The sequence below is a fragment of the Panthera onca genome, chromosome E3, assembly GCF_046562875.1.
Source record: "Panthera onca isolate mPanOnc1 chromosome E3, mPanOnc1 haplotype 2, whole genome shotgun sequence".
Taxonomy (NCBI): domain Eukaryota; kingdom Metazoa; phylum Chordata; class Mammalia; order Carnivora; family Felidae; genus Panthera; species Panthera onca.
Window position 1 is genome coordinate 7,695,471 of NC_138354.1, and position 21,307 is coordinate 7,716,777.

Genomic DNA, 21,307 nt, shown 5'->3' on the forward strand with positions numbered 1-21,307 from the left:
TGGTCTGGCCATGTGAATGCCTATCTCATTGGAATCAGGCTGAAAAGTGGGTCTCGGGCTCCTGCTAACTTCTGGGGATAGAGGGGCATGGGTGGGAGCATATGGTCAAGTAGGACCAGAGAGTGCTCCATGTGGGGGTTCTCCTGGATCTGTGAGTCAAGGCCCACCAGGCATTGGTGGCAAGTGTCCTGGTCAAGGCCTGGGCAGAACTGGGTGATCTTCAACAAGTCATGGTCTTCTCTGGGCACCTGCGTCTCTTTGGTGACCGGAAGACATGACTTCTACCTCTTTGGGGTCTGGGCACCCCTGGAACACATCACGGGCACAAACTGCTAAGTTTTACCCACAATTTCACGCATGGGATGCAGGTCCTCAAGCCCTACCGAGGATCCCAAGTAGCTCTGGAATAGAAGTGCTCAGGGGCCTCGTGTCGGGTCTCCCTTGGGAAACCTCAGCTCTTACCCAAATTGGGAGAGAGGCTCAGAGCTGCTGGGGCGCACCAGTGCCCCAGTCTCCGCCCCATTCTTGCCACCGCCAAGAGCCCGGAGAAGGAAGACGAGGCGCAGCCGGCTCACCTGAGCTGCAGGTCCGGGGGGCTTAGGCACCGCCTCCCACCTGAGGCCCGAAACCCCGCCCACCTAGGGCCCGCCCCAGCCCCGCCCCCCTGGCGAGCCCTCCGCTCCGCCCCTCCCCTGCCGCGGGGTCTAGTCTCCAGCATCCGTTTCCTGCCCCAACTCGGCTCCTCGCTAGGGGCCCACTTGAGCGACTCTGCTGTGTCCTCGCTACGGGATCCTCCCTGGGTCTCCCTTGAAACCCGAGGCTTCTGCGGCTCCTGGATCTCTGTCCCCATCCGCAGACTTTGCCCCGGCGTCCACTGTGGGATCATCAAAGGACGTAGGTGTGGGCCTTCCTCCCCTCGCTTCCCCCCAGGCCCTTGACCCCACGCCCTCCACCCCCACCAAGCAGGCCAAACTTTTTTTTTTTTTTTCTTAAAACATTTTTACTCCTTTCAACCCAGAAACATCACATCTAAGCGGAAGAGAAGGGAGGGGAAGAGACGAGGGCATGGGGTGGGGACTTCGATGTGCGCTTGCGGAGGCCGAGCCGGGAAACCCTCTCCCCGCCTTTTGGCGTCCCCTATCCCACCGCGGCGGGCGGGCGAGTGGGTGTTGAGGGGACGCCCTCAGGGGCACTTCCGCTCCACGCACTGCTTCCCTCCCTCCTCATATTCCTGCTTGGAGATCCACATCTGCTGGAAAGTGCCCTGGGGGCGGGGGACGACAGAGGCCTTCAGGGCGGCCCTGGAGAGAGGAGGGGACGCCCCTCCCCACATTCCACCAGCAGGCCCAGCCCTTGGGAAACCCTCCCCCTGCCCTGCGAGCCCCGCCTCTCCCGCCCATATCCCTTCCTCCTCCACCTCCCCAAGCCTCCCCGCCCTCCTTCATATTCAGAGGGTGAATACCCCTCCTCCTGTCGTTCAGTCAGAACATTGGTTCATTCATTCAACAAGTATTTATTGCGCACCTGTCTGCCCTGGGCCACGTGCTGTCTTCGAGGGGGGAGTGGAGCTTAGAGCCTCAGGCCAGCCAACCTGTCCCCCCAAAGCCCCCACCCCCCAACACCTCCTGCACCTTTCGCTCCATCAGGCCTTACAAACTTGTCAAGTCTCCTGCATTCCCAAGAACAATCTTTCCTCCACCCTCACCCTTCCTGCACCACCTAACTTCTGGTTGGAGTGGTGTTCACCACCCACGCTGAACCTTGCCCCTTGAGGGTCTCCTGCACTGGGCATCCCAGACTGTCCCTTCTCTTGGATGGTTGCTTCACCTCTGCCTGAAAGCTAGTGCCTGTGTCCCTGGTACTGACCCTGTTTTCTGGGCTCACAGAACAAGCCCTCCAGAACCAGCTCCTCCACTCCTGGGACTTCTGCTCAAGCACTAAAACCCCACCCCTTCCCCCAGTCTCCAGTCTGCAATGCTCAGCACTGAGTACTGGACCCAAATACTCAGCTGTCTTTCGGACACCTCTTTCTGAGTCTCTTGGGACCTCAAACTCAGCATGTCCAAGACTGAGTTCCCCTAGGCCTGGCCCAAACCTGCTTCTGTGGTCTCTCTCACCTTCTTCTTTTTTTTTTTTTTAAGTTTTTTTTTTTTTTTGATGTTTATTTATTTTTGAGAGAGAGACAGACAGAGCACGAGTGGGGAAGGGGCAGAGAGAGAGAGAGGGAGACACAGAATCTGAAGCAGGCTCCAGGCTCTGAGCTGTCAGCACAGAGCCCCACGTGCGGCTCGAACTCATGAGCTGTGAGATCATGACACTTAACCCACAGAGTCACCCAGGTGCCGCTGGTCTTCTCACCTTCTATACTAATGCTGTCTGACACAGTGGCTATTGAGCACTTGTGGATGTCGAAATGTGGCTAGTCTGAACTGACGTGCGCTCTACAGTTGTAAAATACACAACAGATATTGAAGACTAAGTCCAGGAAAGAGAATGTAAAATATCTCACTTTGATATTGATCACCCATTAGAGACTCCTGGGTGGCTCAGTTGGTTAAGTGTCCAATTCTTGATTTTGGCTCAGGTCATGATCTCACAGTTTATGAGTTAGAGTCCCGCGTCGGGCTCCAAGCTAACAGTGTGGAGTCTTCTTGGGATTCTCTTCCTCTCTCTCCCTCTTTCTCTGCCCTTCCTGCAGGTGCATGGCTCTCTCTCAAAATAAATAAATAAAATTTAAAAAATTATTGGTCACACCTTGAAATTATAATATTTTGGATATATTGGATTAAATAAAGTATACATATATATATATATATTTTTTTTTCTTTTAACTAGAGGTGCCTGGCTGACTCAGTTTTTTTTTTTAATTTTTTTTTTAACGTTTATTTATTTTTGAGACAGAGAGAGACAGAGCATGAACGGGGGAGGGGCAGAGAGAGAGGGAGGCACAGAATCGGAAGCAGGCTCCAGGCTCTGAGCCATCAGCCCAGAGCCCGACGCGGGGCTCGAACTTGCGGACAGCGAGATCGTGACCTGAGCTGAAGTCGGACACTTAACCGACTGAGCCACCCAGGCGCCCCCCCCCCTTTTTTTTTTTTTTTGGCTGACTCAGTTTTTAAGTGACCTCTGCACCCAACGTGGGACTCAAAATCACAACCCCGAGATCAAGAGTTGTATGTTTCTATGAATGAGCCAGCCAGGTGCCCCAAAGAAAGTATATTTTTTCATTCTTTTTTTTTTTTTTTTTTTAATTTGAGAGAAAGAAAATGTGCAAGCGGGGGAGAGGGGCAGAGGGAGAGAGAAAGAGACAGAGAGAGGGAGAATCTTAAGCAAGCTCAATGCTCAGCACAGAGCCCAACTTGGGGCTCGATCCCATGACCCCAGGATCATGACCTGAGGCTAAATCAAGAATCAGAAGCTCAACCAACTGAGCCACCCAGGCACCCCAAAGTATATTCTTTAAACTTAATCTCACCTGATTCTTCAGGCTCTTTTAAAATATGGCTATTTAGGGGCGCCTGGGTGGCTCAGTCGGTTAAGCGTCCGACTTCGGCTCAGGTCATGATCTCACGGTCCATGGGTTCGAGCCCCGCGTCGGGCTCTGTGCTGATGGCTCAGAGCCTGGAGCCTGTTTCAGATTCTGTGTCTCCTTCTCTCTGTGACCCTCCCCCGTTCATGCTCTGTCTCTCTCTGTCTCAAAAATAAATAAACGTTAAAAAAAATTAAAAAAAATAAAATAAAATATGGCTATTTAGAAAATTTAAAGTTGTATATGTGGCTCGCATTACATTCCTGTTGACCACGGCTGCCAGGAGCTAGCGTCCTGAGCCTCATCCTGGACTCCTTCCCTCTTCCCTCTTGTATCCAAATGCTGTCCACATCTGTCAGTTGGACCTGTGATGAGCTGCCACTTCCACAGCCTGATACCCACTCCTCTGTCAAACCCCACTCCCAGCGGAGACCACAGCAGCCCTACTCAAGCCACTCTCCACTCTGCTGCCCTAGTGAGTGAGCTTCCTAAACTCGGATATGACCGCGTCTGCCTATACCTTTTGGTCTCACCTGCCTCTCCCTATAGCCCCAGCACCCTCTCTCTCTTTGCCTCAGAAGTTCTTACTCAGTCTTCCATCTCAACTTCAACGCTCCTCTGAGTTCCTTCATGACCCTTGAACTAGATCTGGTCCTCCCTTGAAGGGACATCCCTGCACTTTGTGGTCTCTTCCTGTTTAATGGCCTCAGCCTCTGGACTCTGCCTTCTCATGGGGGCCGGGACTAAGCCAGGCACACAAGTAGGCATGGCTGACATGTTCCCGGCCCTCAGCTGACTTCACACTATCAGCCTCCTCTATTTCTGACCCTTGCTTCTGTCTCCTTGAGGGCTGCCCCTCTGAGGGATGTCCTTCTTGCTCTGTTGTGGCCCCGCTGTCCCCTCTATGTGGCTGATGCCCGTGAGATGAAGTTTGCATCTCCGGCTCCCTGCTCACCGTCTTGCCTGTGCCCAGCGACAGGTCCAGACAGGACCCTTTGCAGGGTCCCCTTGTGTCCAGCTCACACCCTGATCTCCTCATGCCTGACACAGTCTTCCCAAACATGCCTGTGACTGTCACGTTGCTTCCTCCCCCCAACTTCTGTGTCTCCCCTTTGCTAAGAACAGTGGGTGCCCCATCCACAGTCTCAACCCCAACCAGTCTCTCCAGCTCCTTTCCTTCTGTTCCCTGATTTGCCCCAATGGAGCATTCACTGGCTGCTCTTTCTCAAAAATATGTTTGTTGAATGAATGAATGAATGAATGAGGAGGCAGGCAAGAGGATGGAGCTGTTCGGACCTGCCCCTTTCCCACAGTCAGTGCTAGGCCAAGCCCTGTCCCTCTCACCAGCGAGGCCAAGATGGAACCCCCGATCCAGGGGCTGAACTTGCGCTCCATGGTGCTGTTGCTGGCGATGAGCTTCAGTCGCATGCTCTGGGGAGAAAGAGAGGGGCAGGCAGGGGAGGGCGGGGGGGAAGCAGACACCTGGGTTCTGGGAAGGGACAGGGCTGGAAGTGGGGAAGACTGGGAAGTCACAGGGGGAGTGTCTGCTCTGGTGGCCAGAATGCCTGATGTTGGGGAAGGAGGAAGGACTAAGTCCTAAAGAGCTAAGCCACGACTGGAGTCCAGGGCCCTGGCCGCGGTGGGCTCTTACCGGTGGGGTCTTCTGGGAGAGCTCTCGATTGAGCCTGTCAGTGAAGCCCTGGAGCAGCGTGTTCCCGCCAGTGACAATGACACTGCCATACAAGCCCTGAGAGCAGAGAGGAGTGAACCTTCAGGGAAGGGCCCCTCCCCGTCTCCCCACTGCTCCTGGGCCCCTTTGCCCAGACACAGGCTTGGGCCTCACCGGGCGAATGTCGATGTCACACATGCCAATGCTGGTGGTCACCACGTGGCCCACACCTAGCATGGTGTTCCCCGACAGGCCCTGCCGAGAAAGGTGATCTAGGTTTCCAGCCTCTGCCCCCTCTCCCCAGGCCCCGGCGATCCTTCCCAGCCTCCCCGACATGCCGGCATCCAGGGAATCCAATGAGCCCCCACCTCAACACCCTCCGCCCAGCCCAACCTTGACATTGGAGGGATCAAACAGGCCCTCAGGGATGCGGAGCCGCTCAGCGCCGTAGTCTGTGTTGTAGCCATTGGGCATTTCATAGTGCACTGTGGGCATTTGCGCAGCCACCCTGCCCAGGAAAGAGTGAGACCCTGCCTGGGGGTGCCCACAAAGGACCAGAGGTCCCCCGAGAGTCCCAGGCCTGTCCTCTTTCCCACCCTCCAGCAGGGAATGCCACTCACTGCTCATCGTAGGGAGAGTCTGAGACCTGCAGCACAGAGGCCTGGAAGTCCTGGATCACCTCCTGAGGACCCAGGGAGGTAGTGAGGGCCTGGTCTCCCTCCTCAGCACCCCCAAGTACCCCCACCTGCAGGGCCTCTCTGTCCCTTCCCCTCTTCTCATGGTAGGGGACGAGGAGCTGGGGAGGGGCAGGGGCTATTTCGGGGGACGCTGTCCTCACATTGCACATGTAGTTATGCCAGGACTTGGAAACCTGGGGTAGCTTCTCCTTCTTCTTCCAGTTTGGAGGGGCGCCTTCCCGTACGGGTTCCTGTGGGGCACAAAGCCTGTGAGCGCCCTTCCCCACCCCACACCTGCCCAGCCCACCTGGACCACACCTGTGCTCCTACATCAAACAGGCACTGGGTTCTTTGCTCTGTTGTCCACAAAAGGCAGCGGAAGAGAGAGAATAGGGAGAGCCTGTTCCCACGTCTGTCACTCATGCAGCAGTGCAGCTATCTGAAAGGCCCAGTCAGAGGAAGCTAAGGGCATGGGGAATATAGTAAGAGATCAGACAGAACCTTAAGGGGCTTTTTCCTGAGCCGTGTTCCATGTGGGGGTCCAGGATGGACCCTTGCATGCAGTGTCTCACTTAACACGGCAGCCTTGCATGGTGTTATTCCACTTTGCAGGGGAAGAAACTGAGGTTCAGGAAGCTTCAATCTCATGCTGTGGGGTCACACAGCTTTTACATGGCAAAGGCACACCTTGAACCTGGGTCTACCACACTGACCCTCCTACATCCTGCTCCCAGCTGGCTGTATGGCCTTCAGCATGCCTGGACCTCTGATGCTTCAATTGTAAGTTGGGTCCTCTGGGGGCCCTGCTACACCCTTTTCTGGTATCTGGTGGGTCAGTGGGTCAACAGTCATAGGGTGAGTGCCCAGGACTCCCCAGAGACCCCACCTTGGCTGCAATCATGTAGGGTGGGATGATGTCAATGGCCATTTCCTGGAAGAGCTCCCGGCACTGCATGGAGATGAAGTCTCCTGCCAGAGGTGACTTGACAATGCCTGGAAAGGGAGGGGACGTTAGGGCCTTGTCCCCCAAGACACCCCCGAGCCCTACCGAGGCCTCACCTTGCTGTAGGACGTAGCCGTCATGCACTGGGATGGCCGTGGTGTGGGTGGCCCCACTGTCCAGCACCAGGCCCGTGGAACGTCCATTTGCAAAGCTGGCATGGGATGGGTAAGTCAAAGACATGGTGGCAGTGAGGGGGCTGGGACTCAGGTCTGGCCTGGTCACCCTCTGCTGTCCTGGTCCAGCCCATTCACAATCTGCAAATCTCTCATTCTGGTTTATGACCCATGACTAGAGGAAAGCTCCTGAGACCCCTGTCACTTCTTCCCTGTCTGAATCACAACTTCTTCCTCTTTTTCTTCCTTCTGAGCTCCCAGTCTCTCTGGAGTCTTGGTTCAGTGTTCTATTGGCTCCTTGAAATGGGGGGCCATATTGCCCCAATGCCTAGCTCAGGAGTTAATGCAAGGTAGATCCTTAAAAAAAAAAAAAAAAAAAAAAATGCTTGATTGGTTATTTGGGGAGGAAACTCCTCAGTGTTATATCCCTCCCTGTTCTCTCCAGTCCCAGCCCCTGCTGTCTACTTGGCCCAACTCTGTCTATCTGTCTGTCTGTCTCTGTTCAGCTTGATCCAAGGAATAGGAAAGAGCCACTGATCTGGCCGCCCCGGGGTCAGAAGGCCCACAGAAGGCCCTCTGCACTAATGGGGCACAGAGTGGGTGTCTGCCATCCAGGACACTAATCTGCACAGAATCAGGTCCAGCCTCCAGTTTAGCACACCATGAACCCCACCCTGGCCCTCCACCCAGGCAGAGCAGCTCAGCCCAGAGGATACGCGGTGAGCACAGCCGTCTTGCATAAGAAGAAGGCAGGAATGTTGTACTGCTCGAACATCAGCTCTGTCAGCTTCTCCCGCTTGGCCCGTGTATTCCACTGGGGAGAAAGTACAGGAGGGGAGGATTCAAAAAGGGGGAGGCACAGACCCATGTACGACACACACATGCGTGCGTGCGCACACACACACACACGCACACACACACACAAAACTTGGACTGGGGAGAGTTCAGGCCTCTTGATCCACATAGACCTTTAGAATGTGAGAACTATGGAGAATTTTAAAGATCACACTCCAAATTCAGCTGAAGAAGATAAAACTCAGAGAGGGAGAATAACTTCCCCAAGATCACACAGAAAGCTCTGGGTAGAGCTTGGTAGAGTCATAGTCTCTTGACTTCTGGCCCAGTGTTCTTTATTTTATTTTTTATTTTTAATTAATTAATTTAATTTACTTTTTATTATTTTATTTATTATTTTTTTAATGTTTATTTTTGAGACAGAGAGAGACAGAGCATGAATGGGGGAGGGTCAGAGAGAGAGAGGAGACACAGAATCCGAAGCAGGCTCCAGGCTCTGAGCCTCAGCACAGAGCCCGACGCGGGGCTCGAACCCACAGACCGTGAGATCATGACCTGAGCCGAAGTCGGACACTCAACCGACTGAGCCACCCAGGCGCCCCTAATTATTTTTTTTTAAGTAGGCTTCACACTCATGACCCTGAGATCAAGACCTGAGCTGAGATCAAGAGATGGACGCTTAACCAACTGAGCCACCCAGGCACCCCTCAGTGTTCTTTATTGTACAATATATACTTCAGGCTCCTTTCAGCCTCCAATTTATACCTCTTTCCCATTTTAATCATCTCAGAGGGAAGAAAGCTGGGAAAAGGATTTCTGGGTAAAAATTGTGGATTGAATACAAACATCTAATTTTATTCTCTTCCAAGATCCCAGCAAAAGTATAATAAAGGGGCAATTTAAAAAGACATAAACCCATGTCACCTGGCTGGCTCAGTCACTAGAGCATGCAACTCTTAATCTTGGAGTCACGAGTTCAAGCCCCACATTAGGCTTGAGAATTTGGGCTTGAGATTTCTTGAGGAAAAAAAAAAAAAAAAGGCATAAACCCACAAAAGCCAACCAGTACGTGAGAAGATGCTCAACATTGTTGGCCATTAGCGAAATGCAGATCAAAAGCACAATGAGATGCCATTTCATACCCACTAGTGTGTTGATAATAATCAAGGGGAAAATAAAGGTATAGAGAAACTGAAACCCTTGTACATTGCTGGGGGGAAAGTAAAACGGTTCAGCCACTGTGGGGAACAATGAGTAGTTTCTCAAAAAGTTAAACATAGGATTACCATATGACCCAGCAATTCCACTCTTAGTTATATATCCAAAGACTTGAAAACAGGTACCAAATAAATCCATACATACAACTGTTCATAGCAGTACTACCCACAATAGCCACAGATGGAAAGTCCCCAAAAGTCCATGAAGGGAGAAATTGGAAAAACAAATTGTGGTATATCCATACAATGGAAAACTACTCGGTCATAATACAGAATAAAGTACTGACATATGCCATGACATGGATGAATCTTGAAAATATTATGCTAAGTGAAAGAATACAGACCCAAGAAGTCACATGTTGTATGATTCCACTTATGAGAAAGATCCAGAATAGATCTATTCATAGAGACAGAAAGCAGATTGATGGTTACCAAGGGCAGGGAGAGTAGGAAGAAACTGGTTAATGAAAATGGATTTTCTTGGGGGGTGATGAAAATGTTTGGGAACTAGATAAAGATGATGACTGCACAACATTGTGAATGTATTAAATGCCACCAAATTGATAACATTAAAAAGTTAATTTTATGTTATGTGAATTTTAGTTCAAAAAAGAGAGACAGGAAGAATCTTGGGACAGACACCCTCAAGAGTTGGGAGTAACAAAGAAGGAGAAAACAACAAATTTTTGAAGAGCGGAAGCCAGATAGTTGAGTGGTAACTGACCTAACAGATTCAAGAACACTGACTCCTAAGCAGGTAATGGAAAAAGCCAAGAACAGCCTGTGTCAAATTGCGGACTTCTCACAGGGTTCAAGAATTTGTAGTTTCAGGCATCTCTGGCAGTTAAGGTTAAGGGAAAGCTTAAAAAAAAAAAAAAAAAAAAAAAAAAGAGTGTTTAAAGCCATTCAAGTAATAGCTCCCTAAACTCTCTCCCCAGTTCCATCCATGTCACTGAGCTATTTATTACCCATCCTAGCCTCAGCAGAAGACTGGAAGTTTATTCTCTAGACAGAATAACACTGAGGGGCTCTGGACTGGTGGGACACGACACAGTTGGGAGTGAAGACACTAAAAACAGGAGAATTAAGTGATTCCATGCATATTAAATGCTGAGAACCTCAGCCCTATTCCCTCACTCCCAGAAAGGGGGTGACCAGGCCTGTCTGTAGGGTACAAGCTTTCTCCATGGGTTACATCAGAAATCTATAGATGCCAATTATCAGAGGCTGCCTAACAAACACCCCAGGCAAATCATCCTATAGCAACATCCTCTATCACCACAGCCAATGAGTCCCCCCACTTCACATGGCTTCCAATCAGTGTTTTAGTCCACCACTTGTAAACATAAGCAGACAACCAAGGATTGGCAGAAATCTGAGAAAAGCCTCTAAAATGAGACAGAGATCCTCCAGAAAGAGGGTAGAGAGGGAGTGGCTGGGTGGCTCAGTCAGCTGAGTGTTTGACTCTTGGTTTCGGCTTAGGTCATGATCTCACGGTTTGTGGGTTGGAAGCCCCTCATTGGGCTCTGTGCTGACAGTGCAGAGCCTGCTTGGGTGTCTCTGTCTCCCTCTCTATTTTCCCCTCCCTTGCTCTTTCCCACATGCTCATGCACTATCTTTCTCTCAGAAATAAATAAATAAATGGCAGAGGAAAAAAAAGCAATTTGGAAGAACAGAGATTATGTAGGGAAATGAAAATTTCCAAAAACAGAAACAAAACTAATGATATCCTGAGTGAGCTAACATCATATTTCACCCATGAAGAAAGAATTGCATGTTCTAAAAAGTAACATTTGTAGAACCAAAAAACTCTTGAAAAGTAAAACTACAGAAGCAGAAATGAAAAACTCAATAGAAGAATTGAAAAATAAAGTTGAGGGAATATCTTGGAAATTATAGGAAGAGGGACGCCTGGGTGGCTTAGTTGGTTAAGCAACTGACTGGCTCAGGTCATGATCTTGTGGTTTGTGGGTTCGAGTCTCGAATCGCGCTCTGTGCTGACAGCTCAGAGCCTGGAGCCTGCTTCAGATTATGTGTCTCCCTCTCTCTCTGCCCCTCCTCCACTTGCACTCTGTCTCTCTGTGTCTCAAAAATAAATTTAAAAAAAAGTTAAAAGAAATTAGAGGAAAATATGAAAGGAAGGAAAATATAAGAAAAAAGATAAGAAAATTAGAGGATGAATTCAGGAGGTGTAAAATCCAAATAATACTTTCCTAAAGAAAAAACAGAGAATATTAAGAGAAATCAATCATCAAATAAGGAACTAAAATTACTTAAATAATTACTGAATTATTTTTTCACTGAATCGAAAGACATAGATTTTCAGATTGAAGGGACATAATGAGTATCTAGAACAATGGATGAAAACAAACCAATATAATATTGAGAAATTATAGAACACTAAGGACAAAGTGAAAATTCTATAGGCTTTCACAAAGGAAAGCATTACATCAAAAGATCAGGAATTAGACATCTCTGCCTTCTTTATTGTTATTTTTCCTTTTATTTATGGGTGTTTATTTATTTATTTTTTTTTTTTTTTGAGAGACAGAGTGCAAGTGAGGGAAGGGCAGAGAGAGTGGGAGACACGGAATTCGAGGCAGGCTCCAGGTTCGGAGCTGTCAGTACAGAGCCTGATGAGGGGCTTAAACCCATTAACCATGAGATCATGACCTGAGCCAAAGTCGGAGAGTTAACCTACTGAATCATGCAGACACCTCACCTCTGCCTTGTTGATGGCAATAGATGCTGGAAGACAATGCAGAAGGACCTTCAAGATTCTGAAGAAAAATGATTTCCAATTTGGAATGTTATACCTAGCTAAGCTATCAATCCAAGGTCAGACATGCAAGGTCTTAACATTTTTACTTCTCATGACCTTTCTAAGGCAGTTACTGGAGGATATGCTCCATGAAAATAAGGGAATAAATCAAGAAAAGGAGTGATGAGATACAAGAAACAGGACTTCTAACACAGGAGAGAGGTGAAGGGATGCCCTAAGATGATGGTGAAGGGAGATGTCAGGATGATATCTATGTTCTCTGTGTAGAAGGCAACAAGTCCAAAGTGGAGCAAATCACTGGGATTTTGGAGAGATTTCTTCAAGAAGATGAAATTGATAGAATATCTAAAGGAATTAATGTTTTGAGAAAGGATGTAGGTAACATAAGCTGATGAGTAATAAGCAGATGAATAATTTAGGGTCATATTATTAAGCAAATAGAAAACTAAGTCAAATAAAAACCAGCACAATTTTTAGCTTTAGGGAAAACAGAAAGCTGTGCAAGGAAAAGAAAAGTGACCATAGTTTATTGCCCAGGCCAGACCTTATTAGCATACATAAACATAAGAGTGTAAATACTGAATAATGATTTTTAAAAATCTAAAATACAACTGTATTTGTATTAAAGTGTGTGGTGTGGGCTGGAAGAGGAAAGTGAGCTCAATGTTTTTTTTCTATGGTGGGAAATCAATGCCTAAAACTAAAAAAATCCACAAGCAGCCTTTTGAGTGTGATATTTGCAGATATGGAAGAACCTGACCCCCCCCCCTCCCAAAAATAGCTAAAAGAAAAGCCTCTGGAAAAGGGGAATGGAAGGAAGATGATATGAAGGCAGTTTTTTTCCTTAACATGTTTTACAAAGGAAATTGACAATGTGCATATATAACATTGACAAAAAAAATTTTAAGTTAAAAAGTCAAACAAGGACTTTGGTGAAGAAAACAGCAGGGATGGACTGAATGGGCAAAAGATAGGAGTGGATAGAATAGGAAGGTGGAAAGGAGACTAAACCAGGGAGGAAAGAAAGTGTTTTTGAAGATGGTGATGGTGGAGTTGGAAGCAAAGTCTGAAAAGTTAAGTGGAGTGATTGATGGCAGAGGCTTTGGGAGGGGTGGGAGAGACAAATGGCAGAAAGAATGCAGGGAGTCCCTAGGGCTGGACTAGGGGCTGGATGAGGCACTTACCGGGGCCTCGGACATGAGCACTGGGTGCAGGTTTGGCTCAGACTTGACGTGTTTACTGTAGGTGTGATCCAGGATGGCACGGAAGCACTCCCAGTCCTCAACTGGGGCCAGGAGACCAGCGGGGAGAGATGAGAGTGGGCCGGTAGGGGTCCAGGGACAGGAAGCAAAGGAAGGAGGGAGGCCAAGTCCAGAGGAGGAGATGTGAGATCAGTTTCAGCAGAAATCCCCCCTTCCTAGGAATCTGTCGGGCCCCTGGGCTGGGAACCAGGCAGCTGTGGGCAACTGCAAGGTAGACTCTGTGGGTGTGGGGTGATGTGCCCCCGGTTGTAGTGTGTGGGCTTCGGGTCTGTGTCGGGAGATGGTGGGTAGGGGCTCCTTACTCATGCCATTCTTGAGGGGCGACATGACCTCAGCTCCATCCCGAGGCACATGCAGGGCGTTGGTGTCGATGTGGAAGATCTTCCCTTTCTTCTCTTTCTCCCCCTCCAACTCCAGCCCGCCCCCCTCCTCCGCGGCCAGCAGCCCCACCGTGGTGGGGAAGTCAGCCTGGAGGGGGGCATGGGCAGGAAGAGGGATCAACCTCTTGCCCCTGTCCAGGCCCATGGCAAGGCCCTCAGCCCACCCCTGGGTTTACTCCCACATTCCCGCTCTGCAGAGCTTCTCTCTGTGTTGTGAGAACCCTGGGTCACTGGGAAGCCTGGAGGGGAGTCCGGAGTCTCTCGGACTTGGGGATGGGGCTGGAAGGCTCACCTTGGGGCAGTCCTCCCCAGCGTACCCAGCGCGGACTGAGAAGGAGCCAATGTCAAAGACCAGCGCCCCCACCTCATCTGTGCGGGGAGACAGGTGTGTGAGGGGACCTCTCCCAAACTCTCTCCCCCTGGATAGCTCCGAGAGGAGGTCAGGGCAGAGCCACAGTCTCGCCACCTTCAACGCCGGCCGGGGTAGGTGGGAGCTCGGCCTGGAGTCCGGATCCTGGGAGTGGGGATCAAGCCTCCAGAATCCCTTCTTGCCCGGTGGCCTTATTCAGGCCACTCTCCTCGCCGGGAAAGAAGGGGCCAGGGGGGCCGGGAGGAGGTGAGTTGAATGATGGAGAGAGTGAGCCCAGTGCGCGCGAGCGACCGACCTGGGAGGACCAAAGGTAGGAGTGGCGCAGGACCCAAACCCAGGGTGGACCCATTCGAGCGCCGAGGTGACAGGCCCTGGGGTGCCCAGAGCTCAGGTCGCGCGGGTGAGGGGTGCAGGGCTGCCGGCGAGGCCGCGACAGGCTAGGGAGCCTGAAGCCCGAGGCTAGCTCACCTCCGCCGTAGACGCCCCCGCTCATAATGCCCTCTCAGCGCGGCTCACGGCCCGTGGGCGGCGGCGGGATCAGCACCGAGGCGGCCGGACAGCTCCCGGGATCCCGGGCGGGGCGGGGCGCGCAGTGGCCAATCAGGAGGTCGGATCCCCCGCCCCCAATGGCGCCGCAGATTGGCTGCGAGGCAAGACAATAACCCGACCGGGGGCCGCTGCTTTAAAGGGGCAGACACCAAAACTTCAAGATTGTGGGGAGGATAGCAAAGACTTTGAGACTGACCCTAAGGGATAACCAGGTAGAGAGCTGGCTGGCGTACAAAAGAGATGGAAATCTTGTCCATCTGGAGATCAGGACGCCGCAGGATGACTGATGGGGCCCCTGCTTCCTTACTGTTTTAAATGGGGTCGAGGAGAGGGCTCCGTAGTCCTGGAGTCTTCCATTCTCAGGCTCCTGAGCAAGGTTCCGTCATACCCAAGTCTGAATGAAATCGCCCGGTGAAGGAGGGAAAGGAAGAAGGGAAGAAGGAAAGAGAGAGGTACAGGAGGGGGTGTGTCTCCATATTCTCCCTGTTTCTTTCCACCCTCGTCTTTCTAATGGCCCCTCTTTTCCTCTCCCGTCCCTGGCGCCTGGGCCCTATACATACACACGTGTACCGTGTTCACCCATTGGTGCTGAGCTAACCCATCTTTAGCTTCCTTTCCCCATCTATCTCTCCCCAGCTGTTCTCCTGGCCTGACACCACCTCCACAACAGTTTTAATAGCAAAGGTCAGGGAGCTACTTCTACAGACTCGCTTAGCTGAGAGACTTATGTGATGTGTGCCTGGTATGTATGTGCTTACACGTGTGGGGATATGTGTGCATGTGCATATGCATGTGTGTGTGTGTATACATATGTGCATGTGAATATGTGTGTGCTGAGGGCACTTCCACCTCCTTTCTGGGGTGGGGGGAGAGCATGGAGACCATGGATGGCACAGGAAGAGGGTACTGTGTGACAGCCAAAGCCCCTGAAGTTTCTCTGCTCACCAGATGCCCACTCTGGAAGAGATTCCACCTGTCTCCAGCCAAAGGACAGATAGTTTAAGATGGCTCATTGATTACCTACTGACAACAGTGGCCCTTCACATGCCCAAGGTTGGTTGGGAGTCCAGGCCTAGCTCTTCAGTCTGGAGGCATTCAGGCTTAAGTGCAAGAGGTGAGCTGTAGGGGAGAGAGCTGACTCAGTGCTGGGAAATTGAAATATTCCTGAGTGAGTTAGTCATTGGCCTCCATAAATTGAGACCTGGATGAATTGGATGAGTGCCCTCGACCTCTTGGCACCTGCATTCTTCATCTTACAAAATTATTATTATTATCGTTATTGTTATCATTGCTGAGGTGAGGATTACAGGGACGCTGGAGTGGAAAGTGATTCTGTTCGTGACCTGCACCTCTCCTTTTGTTGACATTTGATGATGTTGCCTCACTTCCCCTGTAAATTCACCTTGTCAGTTCCCATCAGCCCTCCCCTACCTCCATTAGGATCTCAGATTCAGAGACTGCCCCAAGTCAGGAGAAACCTTACTGATCCTGGATCCAGCCCCTGGATTTTACAAAGGTTTCTGCAGATTGAGGCAAAGCCCTGTCTTGGGTCACAAAGCCCACTGGGGCAGAGCCAGGACTAGAACTTACACCTCTTATCAGCCAGTTGAGAGATGACCTTATTTCATAACACTTTTGTGTCCTGGTCCAAGCTTCACTGTCCCCATCTATAGTACTGCTGGTGGTAAGGACTCAATCTGATGCCAGAACCAAGTGCTTGGCTAAAAGCTAGGCACACAGGACTAATCAGTAAACGCTGGTCCTAAGAATGCTCTTGGGGAGTTTTTGAAGCTTAGGAAAGCTTATTATTCATAAGTTGGAAATCTGTAGTATTGTAATAAGAAGTGAATGTTCCTCTCACAGTTGGTGGAAAAACTATAGCTGGCTGACTACACAACTGGACTTGATTTACCTCCTAGTCAACCGTGGCCGATTTTCATTTGTCATTCCATTGTATTATGATTGTATCCTATTATGTCAGTGGTTAAGGTAAAATATTATTACTCTATTTCACTGTCCATTCATTGATTCAACAAACATCTTTGTGCGAAGCATGGGAATAGTGAAATGCATAAGATATATCCCTGCTCTAGAGAAGTTTTGGTGTAGTGGGGAGCTCGGACATACATGTAAGTGGGGTGAAATGGGGGCCCAGAGGAGGGAGGAGCTGCCTGTCTCTGAGAGTCCAGAGAGGCTCCTAGAAGTGAAGTTTGAGTTGAATTGTGAAGGACTAATAGGGTTCACTGGTGAACAAGGTGGGAAAGGTCTTCCACACAAAGACTGGCATGTCCAAAGTTCTAGAGACATGAACATTTGTGGCCTGTATGGAGTTAGGAGCTCAGTCTTGAAGGAGGGTTGCATATGAGCTGGTGGCAGAAACCAGAGTTAGGGGGAAATAAGACTGGAAAAGTAGTCAAAGACCAATTTGTTCATGCCTAAACTCTATTTTTATTTAGCAAACACAAAACATCTGTTTTTAAGTGTTTTAAAACAACTGTTATAAGCACTTTATAAATGTCAAGTAGTTTAGTTCTCATCATGATCTGATTATTATCCCCATTTTGTAGGGGAAACAGGCATGGAGAGATTAAGCGACTTGCCCAAGGTCACTCAGCTGGTAAATGACAGAGCTGAGATTGGAACTGTGACATGTGAAAAGTATTGATCCTGGGGAAAATGTTGCTATGCTTCTATTAATTTCAAGGATGTTCTCAAGGTGCCTTGCAGACACCAGGAATAAAATGGCTCATATAACTTGACGTGACTCTCCTAAGGTTTCATATCTATCCTGGAAGATGGAGGGTTAAATAATTAATTCAACAAAGTCATCGGGAGGTTCGCACATTCCAGGCCCACAGTCAGGTTGGCCAAACCTGGACACCCGGTAATGATGTCAAAAGTAGTAGGTCCAGGACCCTCAGACCCCACACCTTGGACATGATTTGGCATCTTGTGAGGGTCTGTTCCTTGCTTTGGTGGGCTTCCCCCCGCCCCGCCCCAGTCCTCTGCCAGATAAATCAAGTGTCTTGGCTTCACAGGGAGCCCCTGCCTAGTGCAGGTGGCAAGGGCCCAGAAATAAACAGTCCAGTAAAGGCTGCAATAGGGACGGAGCCAGCACTGCGGTGGGGCACAGACAACAGTGTGGTCAGGGAGGCAATATTCAAAAGAAGCTTGAGAAAATAAACTGGATTTCCCCAGCTGAAAAGGAAATAGAACTGGAGTTGGGGTGGAAGGCATTCTGAGAGGGGACAAGACCCAGCCCTGTGTGTTATGCAAAGAAGTTTGGGTCTTCTCCTGGAACCAATAGGGAACTCATGCATGGTTTTGAACAGCAAAGTTATATGATCTAATTTGCATTTTAGAAAGATATGTCTGGCAGCTATTTGGTAGACGAATAGAGAGGAACCGTCCTAGAGGACAGGACATAGGCAAAAACCAGGGTAATAGCATTTGGCATACAGTAGAAGGGATGGATTTCAGCAATATACAAAAGGTAGCATTGACAAGATTTAGCCACCAGTGACATAGATTGCTAGCCTTATATCAACAGCCATCTCCCTTTTTTCTTTATTAATACCGTTTTAGCTGTGTGTATGACGAAAGACCACCTTCCTTGTAACTGGCCAACCTCTGAGCAGAAGTTAGTGCTTCTGCTTGGCAGGAAAGAACTTGTGCTTTCCACCCTACCCCCCCTTCCCAATGGACGAAATTCAGGTATGATTGTGGAAGCTGCTTGGGGCACAATAGACACGGAGACGGAAGCTAGGGGTTCAGCATGGCAGAGATGTCCCCACAGTCCTGGAGGATCTATTTTAAAGTGGTCTCTTCAGCCACTGAATTTTTGGGATTCTTTGTTATAGCAGCTTGTCCTATACAGTAACTTGACCACCTTTGGATATGGGGAATGAGGGAGCGAGAAGCTCCTGAGGGGATAGTGACGCTGTTGACTAGGCCAGGAGATTCAGAGAAAGGGCAGGGTTGGGCAGGGTGGGGTGGGGTAGAAGAGGATTAATTTAGTTTTGAATGTGTTGAATGTGACATGTTTGTGATCAGAGGTGTGTAGGAAATGTTTTAACAATCAGCCCTTCAGGCAAAGGCAGCTCTGATCTGAAGCAACTCCCAATGTCCATGGTGTAACTACTCCCACCATGACAATTAAAAGTTACTGCTATCAACCTGACTTCACTAAACAAGGAGTTGGGAAGAGAGGTGCACTCTGGGCTCTTGTGAGCTGGCCTGAACTGGCACAAGCTGACTCCAGCACACCACTGTCTGGGAACAAACAGATGATGATATTCAGGCTGCAGTTGGACATACACCAAGTCTACATCTGGGGAGAGATATCTGGGCTGGAGATGGAGCTTTGTGAGCAATTAGGGGACAGTTAAAGTCACAGTAATAGAGGGAGTCACCAGTGAGAAAAGGAGGCTGAAGTTGGGATCCTGTAGAAACTCTGTTTACGGATGCCCTGCGGAGGAGGACGAGAGGACCAAGGAGAAGCCTGAGAAAGAAGAGTTAGAGGAAGGAGGAAGTGTCCCATGACTCGTGAGAGTCAGGGTCTCCACATGTCCTCTAGGGCTTCTGCTTTCTCAGAGAAGTTGGTCGTCCACTGGCTACCTGTGTATCCTTCTCCTCCCCCAAACCCCATCCTTCCCATTATCATCTAAAGAAGCTCCTACCAAAACCCAAATACCTTTATTTCAAATTCTCCTCTCACCACTGCCCCACCCTTCTACACCCCCTCCAGGACAAGATTCTCAGAGCTTTGGCCACTTTGACTGTCTCCACTGCCTCATTTCTCACCCTCAACCTATTGCAAGAAAAGCATTCATTGCAAGGGCTCCTGACAAAGTCACCCATGGCCTGCCTGTTTCTCAATGTCACGCACACTTCCCAGTGCAGGCTTGCCTCATCTCTCTGCAGCATTCAAAACAGTTTTACCATTCCCTTTTTGGAACATTCTTTTCTTTTGGGTTCCAGAACTCCACATTCTCCTGATTTTCCTGTTAGCTCTCTGGCTTCTTCTTTGGCAGCTTCCTCTCCTCTGCCTGACCTCTAATGTTGGAGTTCCTCAGGGCTTGGTCTTAGGCCATCTTGTCTTTTCCCTGAACCTCTTTATGACTTCATCTGCTCTAAAACGCCACTCATTCTTAAGGCTCTATTCCAACTCATACTCTTCTGCGGAGCCCCAGACCTGCGTTGACAACCACCCTCTGAGTATTCTTCTGAGCACCTCTCCTAGGCACTGCAAACCTAACATGTCTCAACTTAAAATTTTTGATCCCCACCCTCCCCCCGCCAGTGTTCTGCTCTTAGTCAATGCACTTCCAAGCCACCAGCACTGATCGTCATTCCAACGATCATCTACCACTGCCTCCTCTGTAGATTATAACCTCCCTGCAGGCAGAGGAGGGTTCACAGTTCATGGTCATATCCTCAGTGCCCAGGACGGTGCCTGATGCATCATTGGGACTTAGGTGAATATTTGCTGAACGAGTTCAAACAAAGAAGCGTATTAGCATGGAAAGCAAAGCAAGAGGAAGCACTGTCAGATGCACTACAGAGATTAATAAAATTGGGTTCTAGTCCTAGGCGGCCAGTTTTTTCTTCCTTCCTTCCTTCCTTCCTTCCTTCCTTTTCTTTTCTTTTCTTTCTTAATGTTTTATTTATTTTGGAGAGAGCACAGTGGGGGAGGGGCAGAGAAAGAGAGAGAGAGGATCTGAAGTGGGCTCTGTGCTGACAGCAGTGAGTCTGATGTGGCGCTTGAACTCATGAACCATGAGATCATGACCTGAGCCGAACTAACCAACTTAGCCACCAAGGTGCCTCTGGGCTACCAGTTTTTTAAGTGACTTTGGGGAAGTCACTTTGTCCATCTGTAGACTGAGAGGAAACTGAAGGAAATTATCTGTAAGGTCCCTTCTATATGCTAATGCCTAATTGACATCTATCATCTACTGCTAATATATCCTTGAATTGGTGAGGGCACATACATGGGATTTGTGCATAAGACTGACTTTGTTTTCTTATTTTCTTAAAAATAGTGTGCTGTGAAAACTTTTTGTAATGCCTATAAGAAGTGTCTGTTTTGATACTTTCACTTTTCAATTGGATGAGGACTCAATGAAGGCTCTTCGGTGACTTGAACCTTCCAAAGCATGTCCACAATCCGTCAGACTCTCATAACAATCCAACGTGACTTGCAGGGCAGACAGGAAGGCAACACTTTCATTCTCATTCCTTTGCAGGGAGGGTCCACTGGAGGGTTACTCAAGAGGTTAGTATTGGTATTCCTGCACGTTAAGTCGCTAAAGCCACCCTGGTTCATATCTCAACTCTGCAGCCCTAGGAATCTGTTTCCACTACTATAAAATGGGGACAATGCCAGTACTTAAATTCACAGCACTGTCGTGAGGACTAAATAAGTATGGACCTCAAAAAATAGGAGTTGTTATTACAGTGCCATGCAGCCCGGCAGAGTTCTACAAAAGCCCAGGGGGCAACGCTGGGGAACTTCCTGGGCATGGATGGCTCTTCTCATCATTCTCAGGTTCAGGGTCCCGCACCATTCCTCGGGGACTTTCAGAAGCGTCCCTCTGCAGCCTCAAGACCGACTGCTCCGTCCCGCGCGGGTAGGGATCTCTCGAGCTCTGTCCTGGACCTTGGAGGGGCGTGGTCTCACTGGAGCAGGGGCGTGCCGAACTCAGAACTGGGGCGTCAAGCTCCCCTACCCAGTCTGGAGCCGCCCAATCCGGGAGGGTGGGTCACGTGACCAGAGAGCAGTTTTCCGCCCCCCCCCCCCCCCGCCCCTGTGCCGATACCATCTCTTCCAGTCCCAGGGGGGATGTCCTGCTCCTTTTCAGAAAACGAAGCATTCTTTTTGGTCCGTTTTGCGTCGAAATAGTGTGGTGTGATATCTTTGTTGTGACGGGGTTAGTTCTTGCCCCTTAAGTGGTCTTTT

The 21,307-nt window shown here is 49.5% G+C and overlaps 1 protein-coding gene and 1 long non-coding RNA gene across 4 annotated transcripts; one reads left to right on the plus strand and one right to left on the minus strand.

Moving 5' to 3' along the window:
* The first annotated feature begins 604 nt into the window (after positions 1 to 604).
* Positions 605 to 20,890, plus strand: LOC144614746 (uncharacterized). Of its 2 annotated transcripts, XR_013552819.1 has the most exons (4): positions 605 to 894; positions 6,488 to 6,655; positions 9,607 to 9,760; positions 16,914 to 20,890. It is a non-coding gene; the product is annotated as an uncharacterized LOC144614746 (long non-coding RNA). The 2 variants fall into 2 exon arrangements; XR_013552818.2 differs by lacking the exon at positions 16,914 to 20,890 and having other exon boundaries at positions 636 to 894; positions 9,607 to 11,059.
* Positions 985 to 14,466, minus strand: ACTL6B (actin like 6B). 2 transcript variants are annotated; one of them, XM_078439791.1, is made up of 14 exons: positions 14,266 to 14,466; positions 13,720 to 13,796; positions 13,350 to 13,515; positions 12,970 to 13,070; positions 7,708 to 7,805; positions 6,935 to 7,029; positions 6,762 to 6,868; positions 6,037 to 6,126; positions 5,819 to 5,880; positions 5,592 to 5,706; positions 5,373 to 5,453; positions 5,181 to 5,276; positions 4,874 to 4,960; positions 985 to 1,264 (listed from the first exon to the last, which is right to left on the minus strand). In XM_078439791.1, the coding sequence occupies exons 1-14, from the start codon at positions 14,288 to 14,290 to the stop codon at positions 1,184 to 1,186; spliced, it is 1,281 nt and encodes a 426-aa protein (XP_078295917.1). In that variant the 5' UTR covers positions 14,291 to 14,466; the 3' UTR covers positions 985 to 1,183. The 2 variants fall into 2 exon arrangements, with proteins under 2 accessions (XP_078295917.1, XP_078295918.1); XM_078439792.1 differs by lacking the exon at positions 13,720 to 13,796 and having other exon boundaries at positions 986 to 1,264; positions 14,266 to 14,463.
* Positions 20,891 to 21,307: the final 417 nt, after the last annotated feature.

Bases quoted from the DNA above. Each gene is read 5' to 3' on its own strand.
- ACTL6B (XM_078439791.1), bottom strand. From the start codon at position 14,290: ATGAGCGGGGGCGTCTACGGCGGAG. The intron at 13,516-13,719 runs GTGAGCCTTCCA...GCCCCCCTCCAG, and splicing joins CTGGGGAGGACTGCCCCAAG to GCTGACTTCCCCACCACGGT. The intron at 6,127-6,761 runs GTGGGGTCTCTG...TGTGCCCCACAG, and splicing joins CCTACATGATTGCAGCCAAG to GAACCCGTACGGGAAGGCGC.